We start from the raw sequence: 15,033 nt of genomic DNA on the forward strand, positions 1-15,033 counted from the left end.
AAAATAAAATAAAATACGTCCCATGTCTTTTTTTTTTTTTTTGTTTCATGTCTAGTCATTTTTTTGTTATATTTATTTATAATATATATATATAGAGAGAGAGAGTAATTAATTTTATTTAGGGAGTTTGATTCTATATATAAGTAATGATACTTTTTTTAGAGAAATAAATAATGATACTTAAGTGTTATTTATCTTGTATATTTTTCACAATATATTTATACTCCTTTTTGTAGTCCTTATAGTAAATATGATTATACTTTTATTCTTTTAGATAAAATATTTGTTTAAAATTTACTTTTTTTAGATGATTTTTCTTCAAAACATTATACTTTTGTTTTTTTAGATACAATGTTACATAGTGAACTTTAATTTTATACCTGGCCTCCAATCATTTATTCCTGGGTCTACCCCCTTTGAAATTCATTTAAAAATTAATCTCTCATATACAATCACCAATCTCTCAAGATATTGGCATTTTACACCAAGTCAAAAGTAGTAATCATATATCTCGTAATATTACTAGATGTCCCGTTTAGATCTCATGTACAACCCCAAATGTATATCACTTTTGTGAGAATTCCAATATTCAACTCATTATAAGTTCAAACTAAAAGATAGAGAAACGATAATAAATAAATAAATAAATAACGGAGCCTTCTTTTGAGTCCTTAAAATTAACAAGTTACTTACTTCACTTGATAAAGGATTGACAATGTTTACAATGCTAAATAACGAGAACAGAAATCTATGAATCCATTCAAGAAAACTTCTTAACACGTGGTCGCATATCATGCACTTTGAAGTCACCCCACCGGCATTCAGTTGTTGAAGAAAACTTCGTAATTTGTGAACCAATGTTTCACACTAAAAACGGTATGCGGATACGTAAACATGCTGAAAATCATAATGTCACAAAAAGAAGTGGCAAATTAGTTTCTTATTCCTTTAAGGCATTACAATTTGATTGAACACTCCAATTATCTTTGCATGAAACACTCAAACAGTGACTTCAATTGGGTACTCTTGGTCCCCAACAATAAACAAATAAGGCCCTTCTTCAATCACCATCGAACCAGCCTCATTAGCCACGCTAAGATGCTCACAAGGGCTTAGCTCAAACCCCACTTGAACCGTTTCCCCTGCATTCACCTTCACACTTTGAAACCCCACCAACTGTTTCACCGGATTCCCATTATTAATGTTTCTCACCTTTCCCTGCCTCACAAACAGCAACACCGGATGCTTCCCTGCCAAGTTACCACGATTCGTGACTCCCAATGCGATCGACAACAACATGGTCTGGCATGTTTCTTCCGCCAACTCCGAAACCAGCTTGTAGCGTATGGTTTCGGAATTTTGAGTCATTAAATGTGTGGATGATTGGTTGATGTGGAGGGTGCTGTGTGAGAGTGAGAGGAGCTTGTAGGAATATTTTGTGTAGCTTAGGCCGTAGCCAAATTCATAGACCTTTGGACCAGTGTAGAATCTGTAGGTTCTCCCAGGGTAGCCTGATGCTGGATCTGCTCTCATTCTCATATCTGTCATTGGTACTTTGATGAAATCTTTTGGGTACCAAGTAATTGGTAGTTTTCCACCTGCATTGTAATGTGGAAATAAGGCACCCCTTTTGAGTAATTTGTTTTAGGAAATTAAAGATACTCCATGAAATCATTTGTGGTATTTGTCCAATCTGGGCTATCAAGGATGTAGGTAATAAATGTGTATATTTAAGTGGAACAGTGTATACACTATATTATTTAATGTATTTTTTATAACTTGCTCTGTTTATTAGTTGAAATTTGTGTGAAATTTATTAGATAGAGAATGCGACACATATAATTTATTCAGAAAAATAAAAAAAAGGAAACATCTCATTTGAATCTCGCATGAATTTCACTCATCGGTATGAAAATGTATTAAAAAGAGTAAAGAATATAATTTGACTTAACCAAAAAAAATCTAAAAAAATAATTTAATCAAAATATATTGATAGTGTGTTATTTTTACAATGTCATTCAATTATAAATTTCATATAAAAATTTCATATAAGATTGTTAACTTTAACAATAAAACTATGCATTTGACTTCTCTAAAGTGGGTAAGGACAAAGTAGTTATTGATAAGAAAATTAATTATTGATATTTCAACACATATAATTTGTTATGCATGTACATTACAACAGTTGATTTTATCATTAACAATTGTGATCTCTCATTTTATCCTCTAAACTTTGCTATATTTAATATATATATATATATATATATATTTAGTTACTTACACTATTAGTATATGCTTCTCAAAAAAAAAACTTACTAAACTCTAAAGAACATATTGTTAAGTTTTCTCATTTATTTAAGAACCATTCTTCTAAGTTTACCAAGTGTTTACTTTTCCCCCTCCTTATGTACCTTTTAGCAAGGTCTAACCTTATGTATAATAGTTAGGTGTGTTCATTTGTTCACAAACAAGTGTAGTAGAAACTTTACCTGGGTTATGATCACCAAATACAACCTGGGCCAGGGCCACTCCTCCAAGTTCCCCCGGGTACCCAGCCCACAAGATTCCTCCAACCTTATCATCAAACTTAGCCGAAGTAATATCAACCGGGCCTCCACACAAAAGCACCACAACAACAGGTCTCTTAGCAGCCCTAGCTACACTCTTAATAAGCTCTTCTTGCTTCCCTGGCAACCCTAAGTACTCTCTATCATGTGACTCCCTCTCTTGACTTTGATCCAAACCCATAACCAATACCACATAATCCACTTTTTTTGCAACCTCCACTGCCTCTTCTATTTGAGCATAAGCACATTGTGGGCCATCATCACACCCAGGATGGTAAACCGTTTTAGCATAGCCCTCAAAGCCTTGCAAAAGTGTCACCAAATTGCAAGGACGCCCATAATAGTTTCCTAGGAAGACTTTTGATGAGGCATTGGCATTGGGGCCTATTAATGCGATAGTGGGGTTTGTTTTTGGAAGTGGGAGGAGTGAGTTTGTGTTCTTTAGAAGCACTATGCCATCCCTTGCTGCTTCTAGGGCTAGTTGGAGGCTTTGTTTGGAGCACACTTCGTTGGGACCAATTGTGCCAAATGGAAGCTTGGTGGGGTTTCCATCGAATAGGCCTAGTCTTATTCTAATGGAGAAGAGGTTCTGAAGGGCACGGTCGATTTGAGATATGGGTAGTTTTTTTTGGGACACTGCTGATTTTGCATGCTTGGTTATGTAATCACCACACTCCACATCCATCCCTGCAAAATGAGTTGAAAGAGTAAATTTGGATCATACAATTATACATAGATCATCAAAAGTTAAAGTTACACTCACATGATTGCTTGAAAAATTATATGACTTGTGTATTTTAATCTTGAAAATTCATAATAAAATTAATTATCAATATTTATTCTTCTCGTTCTCACGTAAAAGAATACTTTAGGACCAATACTGGACATAAGGCATTACCATGTAGCTGGCCTTATATGTATCAGTACAAGATAAGATTTTGAAAATAGAAATAAAAGAGTATAAGATACAACTAAAAATACTTAAAATGTATATGTAATGTCAAACATAAATACATGTCTAACACAAATATAACATGACAACTACTATGTAAAGTGATGTTTTCTTTCGTAACATTTAAGTATATATTTATATTAATAAGTATAAGATTATAATTCTTTTAAGAAAATTTAAAATCTTTATCTTTAAAAAAAATGAGGAGGGTCCAAGACTTATCCTTCCCCCTCCCTACATCCTGATTAGGGAACCCAATAATACTGTGTCGGTGCACGTGATCAATTTTCCTATAATAAAAGTGGTTTAAAATTGTGTGAAAATGATTCTTAATAATTTATATAGCCTTTGTTATCTTTTTTCATAGGTTGTGTTCGGGCCAGTTGACCCTGTGACAGATGTATACCAGGAAAGTGGGCAACTTCTTTCTGCACCTTCGGATTTGCTTCCTGCACCCCATTCCAAAATGTAATTTACATTCTGGATTAATCATGGATGTAAAAATTTATATTCTGAATTACATTATAGAAAGGCTAATACAAAATGGAAAATTGCGTTTCAGATTAGGCTTTCTGAAAAGTTAAAAAGGTACCGGAAACAATTGCCTACAAAGTGAGCAAATAAAAAACACAAAAGCCCAATATTTGGAGTCCTGTAGTGAATTTTTGGATTTGATATTTAAATTTAAAGTAGGTTTACAAGCAAATGGGACTTTGGTGGGTGAGGATGAGACTAGGCTATAACATGTGGCATGGGGGGGGGGGGGGGGGGGACCTAATACAAGTGTGGGCCAATACACATGACTTTGCTAGAAATATTGGTATAGAAAGCAAACGGTCAGAGACATTTGAGAAAATCATCATCATTGGGAATATTAACATAATTATATAATTACCTCGTGTACATTGTGATTGCATCTAGATAGTACTCCAATAATTATCATATAAACAAAGGAAAGAAATGTGTGGATATATGAAGAAGAAGGATAGAGGAAGAAGAAGAGTGTCATTATACCTGCCCTAAAAACATCGGCTATAGCGTCCTCTGCTGTTTTTGCATAACCTTGCTTCTCGTGTATGATAGAGACTGCTCCACAATCTGATGTAATATACCTAAAATTATTTACAGCAAAAAAAATTAAGGTTTGTTTTGAAAAAAATAAAAGTAATGTGTCACTCTCATATTCGGGTTGAATCTTAGCTTCAAAGAGAGGGGATAAAAAAAATCAAAAAGAGCCAAATAAGCCAATCAATTTGAAAAAGAAGTTTCACCCAAAGAAAAGACCAAGTTATGTACTTTCATTTCACACATTCACCCGTGACATGTAATGTAGCATTGCTTCAAAAAGGGTCAAGCTAATATATATATATATACCCATCGAATTTCCATTGTTGTCTTGCGGTTTTGGTTAGAAGATTGAAATCTGCACAGTTTGGAACCCCATTGACACGGTTGTAGGCACACATTATCCCACTGGCTCGACCTTGCTCTATGCAACTTTGAAATGGAGGTTGGTATGTGTCTGCCAAATCTTGCGATGTGACCTGAATCACAAAGGGGTCAGAGAATTAAGAAAAGGGAAACAAGGGAAAAGGAAGCCATGAAGTAATGGATAACACTATATAGTGTCAAATCATGAACCTAACTTTATATCCATGTCCAATGTCAAATATTAATAGCATTACACCGTTTAAGTTAAAACGTCAAAAAAGCAATGATATCATTAGAAGGTCAATCACGTGTGTTTCTTTGTTTTCACATATCTTCTAGGTATATTACGATTCTCTTCTCTTGGTCATAAAGAGCAGTGATACTTGTTTCAGAAAAATAAAAGCAGTGATACTAAATTAGCAAAGGGTGTTGATATTGATTAAGACACTCATAAATTACAAACATGTTATTAAGATTTTTTTTCCATATCTCTTTATTTTATATATATCACAGTATTATCAAAGTATAAATAAATACTCAAAGGTGTCTAAAAATCATCTTCCATAAGGAAAGTACATTCGAATTAATAGAAGCAAAAATACACCATCCACAGCAAATAATTCAGGAAAGATAGACAAAATAAAGCACTAAGCCACCAACCCATTGATTGTTTGAACTTTGAAGATAAATAGAAACAAACGAAAAATTGAAAAAAAAAAAAATTTGTTCCTGATATTATTTCTCTTTTTTTCCCCTTCTTTTTCTTGGTAAAATAAAATAATAATTATTGAAAATTTCAAATTTTCTTTCTAAATATCTAAAAAAGGCATTGGTGGTAACAGAAATACTCCAATATTTTTCCTTAGTTAAAATTTATTAAAAATCAGAAATATTTTTACTTCGTTAAATTCCACTCATTTTTATAAATATTAAAGAAATATCCACTAAAATCCTAAATACACTTATTTATATTACATTTTGAAGTTAAACAATTTAAGTTAAAGCAAATAAGTTCTCATTAAATTATTAAATTATTGTAAAAGTGGCTTATATAAGCATCTACAAGCAACGTTACCATGCTTAATCATTAAAAAAAGTCCAACTCAAAATGAAAGTTTTTATATAAGTAAATATAATAGGACCATTAAAGATTATTTAAAAACTCAATTTAAATTTTATTATTAGAATAAAAATAAGGATTCAGGAGTGTTCTTAATAATAATAATAAAGAACTCGTTAAAAAAAAGAATCCAAATTCACTTTTTTCCATTGGAGATACTACTATATAAAACAAATTTTCAAACACAGCAATGTACATATATGTTCAATAAAAACTGCTTCAAAGTCAGAAAAAGAGCAATCACCTTCCTCCAATCTTGACTTGGGAACGATCTTAATGTGTCCCAACTCTACTTCGTTATATTAGTTCAGTTTTTAGCCTTAAGATAAGACCTCCTTTGTAGCAGCAAAAAGAAAAAGAGCAAACAAATAATACAATACAGAACACGACATTATGTTCCGAGTTCCAAGAAATCATGGATGCATGAAACAACGAAAACAAATTTTAAAAACTAAACACCACTTGCATGGAAGACAAAAATCTGTATATTTAGATTTGTCAGGGTAGTAACTAGCAAAGCAATTCTGATAATAATAAAAAATGCATGAGTGATACTCCAACTACAATAATTAATTACTCCACTAATTATATTCGTTTAATTATCAAATTCTTAAAAATAAATTAATTTAGTTTTAATTTATAAAATATTTAATTAATTCTCAAATTCTTAAAAATAAATTTAGTTGATTCTCAAATTTTAAGAATTCAAAAAGAAAAAAATTGAATTTTTTAAAAATTAAATTGATTTATTTTTAAGATAAAATCGAATCTTTTAAAAACTTAAAAACTAAATTAATTTATTTTTAAAAAATTGAAGATCTAAGTAAAATCTTTCAAATTTAAAAATTTAGAAATCAAATTAAATCATTTAAAATAATTTTACACTACATTCGTAATTAAGCCAATTATGTTCAATAAACCTAAAACAGTGTTTGAGAGTAAGCAACACCAAGTTTATCAAAATTAAAAAACACACTTACACGAGCATCGAAGACAAAGCGATCGAGGCCCTTCCATTGGTCCAAATCATAGGCAGTGAAGTGCTTGCAACACGCCGAAGCTTGAAGCCTCTCAGCCAGTTTCCCTCCTTCAAAGGAATCCCCTTGAAGCCCTCTCACATACGCCACACCATACTTGGCATTCATCAAAGGGTCTTCTCCTGCAGTCTCTTGCCCTCTCCCCCACCGTGGATCCCTGAAAACGTTTATGTTCGGAGCCCAAAACGTCATCCCCGTCGCTTGCCCCGCATTGTACACCGCCCTCGCTTCCCTCCCAATAGTCTTCATCAAAGAAAACAACAATGCAGCAACATGATAGCATGTCAGTAATGTAATTCAGTGAAGTCCCACTTCGAAGAAATAAAGACAAGTTAAAGTGTATATAAACATTGAGATGTATCACCTTGCTAATTTGGTACCAGAGGTTTGGGTCGAAGGAAGCTGCGGTGAGAATGACTTGGGGGAAGCTGGTGGCGGATTTGATGGTACCATTGAACCTGATGCCGAAGCCGGCGTCGGCGACGCCGTGCAGGGCTTCGCTCCACCACTGGTAACTCGGGATGCCGAGTCGGGGAATCGCCGGTGCCGTGTTGACGAGTTGGGCGAGTTTCTCGTCGAGGGTGAGTCGCGAGACGAGGTCTTGGGCTCTTTTGGTGATGGGGAGCTTGGTGTTGCAGAATGAGTAGTAGGGTGAGTTGGAGGACGAGTCGCAGGAATAAGGGGGCCGAGTTGACTCGGCGTGGTGGTGGTGGAGATTGAGGAGAAAGAAAGAGATGATAATGGTAGCGAAAGAGTGAGGAAGAGCCATGCTCGCTGGGAAGAAGGTGGAGAGATAGGTGAACAGAGTGTGAAAAGGTTATAATGAAGAGGTGAGACTCTCTGTGTACGTTGGACGGGAACAAAACGATAACGTGATGTTTCAGACAGACTTTGTCGGATATGGATTTTTATTTTGTAATAAATCTACTGTTCTGTTTATTAAGAAGGTTAGTTATACATAAGCAGGTTTTTTAACTGCAATTTTTTTTATTAGATATCTATACAAAAAAAATATTCATAATTGATTTATTGATTTCTCAGAATTTTATAATTAGGTCAAGTTGTCATAAATTATTTTTTATTTTAATCTGCAATAAACTAACTTTAGTTACTCAATTACAAAAATTGTGAAAAATGAAAGATTTAAGAACTAAATTAAACATTCCTAAAAAATTCAAGCAAGTACTAGTATTATATTAAATCTATTCAAACATGTACTGGGCTGTTTGGTTTAAAAAAGTAACGTGAGAAGGAAATGAATTGAGATGATTTAAGGATGAATGTTGTGAGTTAAATATTTAAAAGTTAATTGGAATTATAACTTTGTAAATTAAACATTCCTAAAAAATTCAAGCAAGTACTAGTATTATATTAAATCTATTCAAACATGTACTGGGCTGTTTGGTTTAAAAAGTAAACGTGAGATGGAAATGAATTGAGATGATTTAAGGATGAATGTGGTGAGTTAAATATTTAAAAGTTAATTGGAATTATAACTTTTGGAAGAAAAAAAATGTGGATCCCACCTATCCATGGGGTAAAACATTCACCCTAAAATAAGGTGAACATGAAAGAAAAAAAAAATCATACATGTTATTGCATATAAGAAGAGAAAGAAGATAGGATCACGGAAGTGAGTCTCTCGCACATTCAACACGTACCTGATTATGCAAATGCATAATTAATTATCTTTTCTTGTCTAGATGTTTTTTTACCTACCAAATTAATTTAATTCAAAATTTTTATCATTTTTATATTTTCTTCCATCTCTATCAAATCATTTTACCCACTATATTTCAACTCTCTTTATTTTTTTTCATTCTTTACCCTTCATTTTTTTTTATCCCAATCTACCAAATACACCTAAAGATAAGAAGAGATCATCTCATTTTTTTTATCCCAATCTACCTAATACACCTAAAGATAAGAGTTCATCTCGAGAAATATAAATGATTATTTATGTATCGTAAGAGACCCACCAACTACTTGAACTAATTAACTTAGTAGTCCATTACTCTCACACGACCTTAATGGTCAAAATCTCAGTAGTTATCAGGTCGACAATGGCTACACCTATAAGGCTAGGAACATCAGAAGGTAGAGGTAAGTAACAAAGCTATTCAGAACACAACATGTCTCAAGCACTTACTCAGTTAAGCATCAGAGTCCATTTGCAAGTAGCCCTCATCTCGCTTGGACTAGGAGATCACTTGAAGGCATCTGGGCAGATATTAAAAGTAGAAATAAGGAGCTCAAACATACCGTAACATGATAAGAATAGTTTTTGTTTCTAAAAATTAAAAAGAGCAATTGTGTCAAATTTTTTAACATCAGAGACACCATCCTGATGGAGAATGTTAGCAACTAATTATAGTTTAAAAAATTAGACCAAAGAAAGAGCAATTATATCTAACTTTTCACTTTGTAGTCCGATATATGAGATATCTTGAATGATAGAATAATAATTTGCCATAAAAACGTTATTGTTAAATTTATTTAATTGATTTCATTGATTTATCGACCAATTGGAGCAATGTACAATCTGTGCTCAATGATGGCCTATCTATATATGAACATAAATGGTGGTTTAACCAAGCGAATAGGAAAGCCATTAATCGGTTATTGCTTTTGTTTCCGAAATTGATCGCTGCCTGCATAATTCATTACTAGTATCATGTATGCCCTTTTGTCAACTTCTTCAATTTCTGAATATGGAAATCAATAACATGCTCCTTCCACATGCCCTCGTCAAGATATGCCTCAAAGAAACTTACTTCCTCACTTGATGTTACAATTAACGCAGCACTACTCCTAGTGCCATATGGACCCTGCATATAGATATATTGGTTAATAAATAAGTGAAAGACCCCATGATTCTGAATTAAATGCATTGGCGAACAATTTAAAATTTAATTTACCAGTGGAGTTTCTTCTTTAACAAAAATGGAACTCAAATTGAAATCCCAATCGAGAGAGCATATATGAGATAGATGGCTTTCATCAGCTTTAATTTTGTCCTTCATTAGCTTTTGAATAATTTCCTTGACTGGTCACCTTCCCCATATTTGGCAAGTTGTTCTATAAAACCCACTTCAAGACGCTGGGACTGTCAAGAGGTAAAGAAATTTTAGGATTTTAATGGGGTAAAAGCTTCAAACAAGATAAGAATCACATTGCGAGGTGGGATGAAATGATAATATTTCATTAAATCTTTTCAAGTAAAAATAAGTGAATAAACATTTTGGTTCTTGTCTTTCTACCTATTTTGTAAATTAATTTCTATCTTTTTGAAATGTAAATAATAATCTCTATCTTTGCATAAATGTTGCAAAATATTATTTTTCATTAAATTTGAAAGTAACGCCGTTAATAAGATGTATTGTTGACAATTTTAGAAATTTTTAACGATGGATTCGCTTGATCAAAGCTTCTAACAATGGTTCGTTTCTCTTCCATTTCTCTCGCGGTCTTTCTTCTTCCATGCCGTGACTTGCTTCAACCTCTATGCTGTGACTGTCACTGCTATAGCAACAAACCTCATGCGTGTTGCTATAAGTACCATAACCTATTTCTCCATTCTCATTTCTTGTTGAGAAAGCTTCCGTCCCCGCACCACGTCAACGCCACGAGTTTCTCTCGCAATCTTCGAACCCCGTGGCTGCTTCGTTCTTCGTGCGCGCCACTTGATTGACTGGCTTGTCGAGGTAAACAATGTTTGTTGATGGATAACACATGTTAACTTCAAAAGTATTAACGTTATTATATTGCAAATGGGGACATCTAAGTAATATTTTATTGTTGGGAACATCATGGTTGGTTCGAATAGTTCAGTATCACACTTCATTGTGTATATATGGCTATATGCTAATGTCAATTTCTAATTGCAGGTGGCTGAAGAGTATAGACTAGTACCTGATAGATTGTATTTGACAGTAAACTACATTGATCGATATCTATCAGGGAATGTGATGAACAGACAAAGGTTACAGTTACTTGGTGTTGCCTCCATGATGATTGCCTCATAAGGAAGCTTACAAATTGATGGGTTTTTTTTATCATTTTTCTTTCTAGCATTGATATGAAGGCATGAATGCAGTAATGATATTTGGTTTTATGTTCTTGTTGGCAGTAAATACGAGGAAATTTGTGCACCTCAGGTGGAGGAATTTTGTTACATAACTGATAACACATACTTCAAAGAAGAGGTTTGGGTTGAATTCTTTTGCGGCTTCAAGTTATATTTCTTTATGTATGTTGAGGTGTACACATTTTAAGCAAAATCATTCTATGCAGGTTTTGCAGATGGAATCTGCTGTCCTGAATTTTCTCAAGTTCGAAATGACAGCCCCAACAGGCACGTTTCGTTTTCTTTACTCGTTTTAGTTCACGCTGAATTAGAATTGTGTTGTTCACTTCCTTTTCTAGGGCGTGGTGAGTGTTTTATGGACCACCAGCTACATCGTTATCTTATCCAATGGCTTTTTATTAAACTTGTTATGTTGGCTTCGTTTCCTCTGAACTATTATTAAGTGAACCCTGAATTCGTGAGGCCTTGTCATGATAGTCTCTTTGGAATTAGAAAAATATCAAATAAATCTTTGAAATTAAAACTGCTGCCTCACTTAAAAAAGAGTAGAACTGTAGAAGTAATAATGGTGTGATATACCTCACTTTCACAATCATAGTCATCATTTTTGTTCTCGCTCACTCCAACAGACCAAAAAGACACATTTGCAACAGAAGCACCCTCATCCTTGAAGGAGCTGCAAGCAGCAAAACCCGAGGCAAAAAAGGTGATGGAATCAAGGGTCAAGATCTTTCCATCTTGGAGCCGCGACGCTGTTAAAGAACGGTGTGCATTTACGTTTTGGTAAGCAACGTTAGAGGTGCAGGATACAGTAGGCATGGGGTGGGAAGATGAAGAAGAAGAAGGTGGAGAAGAACAGAGCAGAATCTGACGCAGGAATGAAGAGCTGAGAGGAATGAAGGTCTTTTTCAATTTAATTCAAAAACTTGTCACATGAGTTTGCTTACATGGACAAAAACTTACCACTTAGCGTAAAAAAAAATTATACTACCAATCACTCAAAAATAATCTTTAGTGAAATATGATTTTTAAGATAATTACTAAAAAAAATCCAACAAATTTATTACATATGATATTTTTTTATTGGTTGACAATGTAAAATACTTTTAGAGTATCAATGCACATATTAATTAATTAGGTAAAGATAAAATTTTATTTGTGGATTTTACTATTATCTTAAAAATCCAATGTAGTATGATGTCATTAATTATATACTAGACCTTTTTTATTAAAAGGGGATATTTTTAAGCGTAATTTTTCAATTGGGGTGATTTTTAAAAGATTACTCAAAAGGGAATAAGTAAGTCAGAATAGGTGTTACTACTTTTGAGTTAGAAGTCGTAACATTTGTTATAACTTCTTCTTTTTTTAACTAAAGTCATAAAATTTTATTTATGATTTCAATTAAAAAAAAATTATGACTTTAAAGTCTTAAGTAATTTTTTTTTGTTTTACGACTTTAAAGTCGTAAAAAAATTGATTTTATGATTTTGAAGCCGTAAACCTTTTTTAAAAAAAATGTTTAAATTTAAACATTAAAAAAAATTATGACTTCAAGATCGTAAAACCAAAAAAAAAAAGTTTTACGATTTTAAAGTTGTAAAATAAAAAAAAATTACAACTTCAAAGTCGTAAAATAAATTAACTGAAGTCATAAATAATTTTATGACTTTAGTTAACAAAAACAAAGGAAATCGTAATAAGTGTTACGACTTCTAACTCACAAGTCGTAACACCTATTACAATTTACTCCTTTTAGATAATTTTTTAAAAATCAACCAGATTAAAAAATTACGCTTAAAAATACCCTAGTAAAAAAAGCCTAGATACTAAACACGATAGAAGGGTATATAACCTTGTGCCAGGGTGAGTCCAGCTTGGCGTTAGAAAGAACATGGAGCCCGGGAGAGAGACCTCTTCAATGGTAATTGGATGTCCTTTGGGCCTGTTGGATATGTAAACCATGGATTTTGATGGAATATGGCCATGATCAAGTTGAACCCATTGTAATAATGAGCTTCCATTTTTAGGCTTGAGTGTTGCTAGGTGCACCCAGCAAAGCTCTTAAATGGCAAAATTGCCCCTACTTGTTTTTCTTCTTACGGATCAACGTACGGATCACCTTGATCCGTAAGAGACTTCCGGATCAACTTGATTCGTACGTTGATCCGTAAGTGTCTTACGGATCAACGTACGGATCACCTTGATCCGTAAAAAGAAAAACAATTTATTAATTAGTTTGTTATATATAGAAATCTACTTTTTTAGTTGAGATTCTTGTAATTGAAAACGATTATGCAATACATGAATTCAAACAGTACATTAACTTCAACATAGTCAAACGAAATTAAATTTCCATAAAATACTACAACTAACTAACTCATGCGAATTTTGCGACAAGGACAACTCGTCTTCCATTTGCAGTAAAGGTTTACTGAAAACAGCTAAAATTTCTATTGGCCCAATCTTTTTCCAGTAGTTAAACTCAATGAGCACCTTCATCACGTCCTCGTTGGTTTTGAGTTCAATTATTTCAAATTTTATAACTTTTTCTGAATACTCATGGTGACTTGGTTTTCGAAAAAACAATCGCGTTACCATTTGTGTTTCATCAACACCATAAGGGGGAATCCCATGAGGCGCAACTTGTTTGATCAAATCCTTCAGTTCATCCATGGTACATCCGGTGGGAATGTTAAAGTTTTTGGGATTTTTTCCTGTGAACGAGTAACCTACAAACTCATTTTGGCGTGACATGTTCCACCTCCCATTGTAATATAGCAGAGCATCATGAATAGGGGTCATAGTAGTTTCAAGTAAGTTTAAAATACCATCTGGGGTTCTAGCAATGCTACATAATAACTCAATCGGACCAACAAATGAAAATTCATGATTACACATTAACATTGTGTTAACATCAGCATCATCTTTCAGTTGCATACATTGAAACCGAAATTGATTACCTGCATACGTGAAAGGCTGCCGGTAGTAAATTTCATCCAAAAATTGCTTGTCGGTTAGCTTAAGGGTATTGTGTATTCTGGTTTTTAACGTTTGAAAATCACACCCGTTAGGTACTCGAATGGGAACTGAAGTGGAAGCTTGGAATGAAACACCACTGTCGTTGTGAACAATGGATCCATTTGGAAAAATAAAACCTAATGTGGAGTTCACAACTATTTGACTGCTTGTCTCTCCTAAGAATGCCAAAGTTTTTTTGTAAAACTTGGGTTGATACTGAAACTTGTGTTTTCTTACAAGGTTAGGTTATGCCATATATATAGATGATTTTTAATATTAGTGCTGCATTTTTTAAAGATTGAAAATATGCATGCACATGCTTTCTGTATGTGTTGTCAACTACACGAATGACATGACATGCTTTAGCTTGCATCAGATCTGCATTTGTAGTCATGTTGTGCAGGGTCCTTTCACGCGCTTTATGTTAATGCAGACAACAATTTATCAAACACGGTTTTCCACAATGTGTAGTCAAGTCAGACAACGATATATCATACATGCTTTTTTAGAATTAAGTAATAATTTTGTTGTGGACGTAACAAATAAATTACATGTTCAAAACGATCAGGCATTTATAAATTACATGTTCAATCATCATTTAAGTCAACATAGTCTCTCTTCTGAACATCATGAAGCTCTTGTAATGTTGCATTCTGCTAATATATGGATTTGGTCATGACTTCGCCTGCGGATGACAATTGCTAGACCATAACAATGATACAGGCGGTAAGGGACAACGTTATTTTAAATAAACCTGTTGTGTATGCGAAAAAAATGTTAACTCAATCCTACAAAAGTCATTGCATAATCATAAAAAA

The 15,033-nt window shown here is 33.4% G+C and overlaps 1 protein-coding gene and 1 pseudogene across 1 annotated transcript; both read right to left on the minus strand.

The window, feature by feature from the left end:
• Nucleotides 1–671: 671 nt before the first annotated feature.
• On the minus strand, nt 672–7,974 carry LOC114382256 (probable beta-D-xylosidase 7). The gene is made up of 6 exons (XM_028341541.1): nt 7,472–7,974; nt 7,051–7,350; nt 4,894–5,063; nt 4,534–4,631; nt 2,490–3,254; nt 672–1,598 (listed from the first exon to the last, which is right to left on the minus strand). The coding sequence occupies exons 1-6, from the start codon at nt 7,874–7,876 to the stop codon at nt 1,000–1,002; spliced, it is 2,337 nt and encodes a 778-aa protein (XP_028197342.1). The 5' UTR covers nt 7,877–7,974; the 3' UTR covers nt 672–999.
• Nucleotides 7,975–9,779: 1,805 nt separating this feature from the next.
• Nucleotides 9,780–13,999, minus strand: LOC114381686 (annotated as a pseudogene).
• Nucleotides 14,000–15,033: the final 1,034 nt, after the last annotated feature.

Source organism: Glycine soja, chromosome 13 (assembly GCF_004193775.1).
Source record: "Glycine soja cultivar W05 chromosome 13, ASM419377v2, whole genome shotgun sequence".
In the NCBI taxonomy this organism is placed as follows: domain Eukaryota; kingdom Viridiplantae; phylum Streptophyta; class Magnoliopsida; order Fabales; family Fabaceae; genus Glycine; species Glycine soja.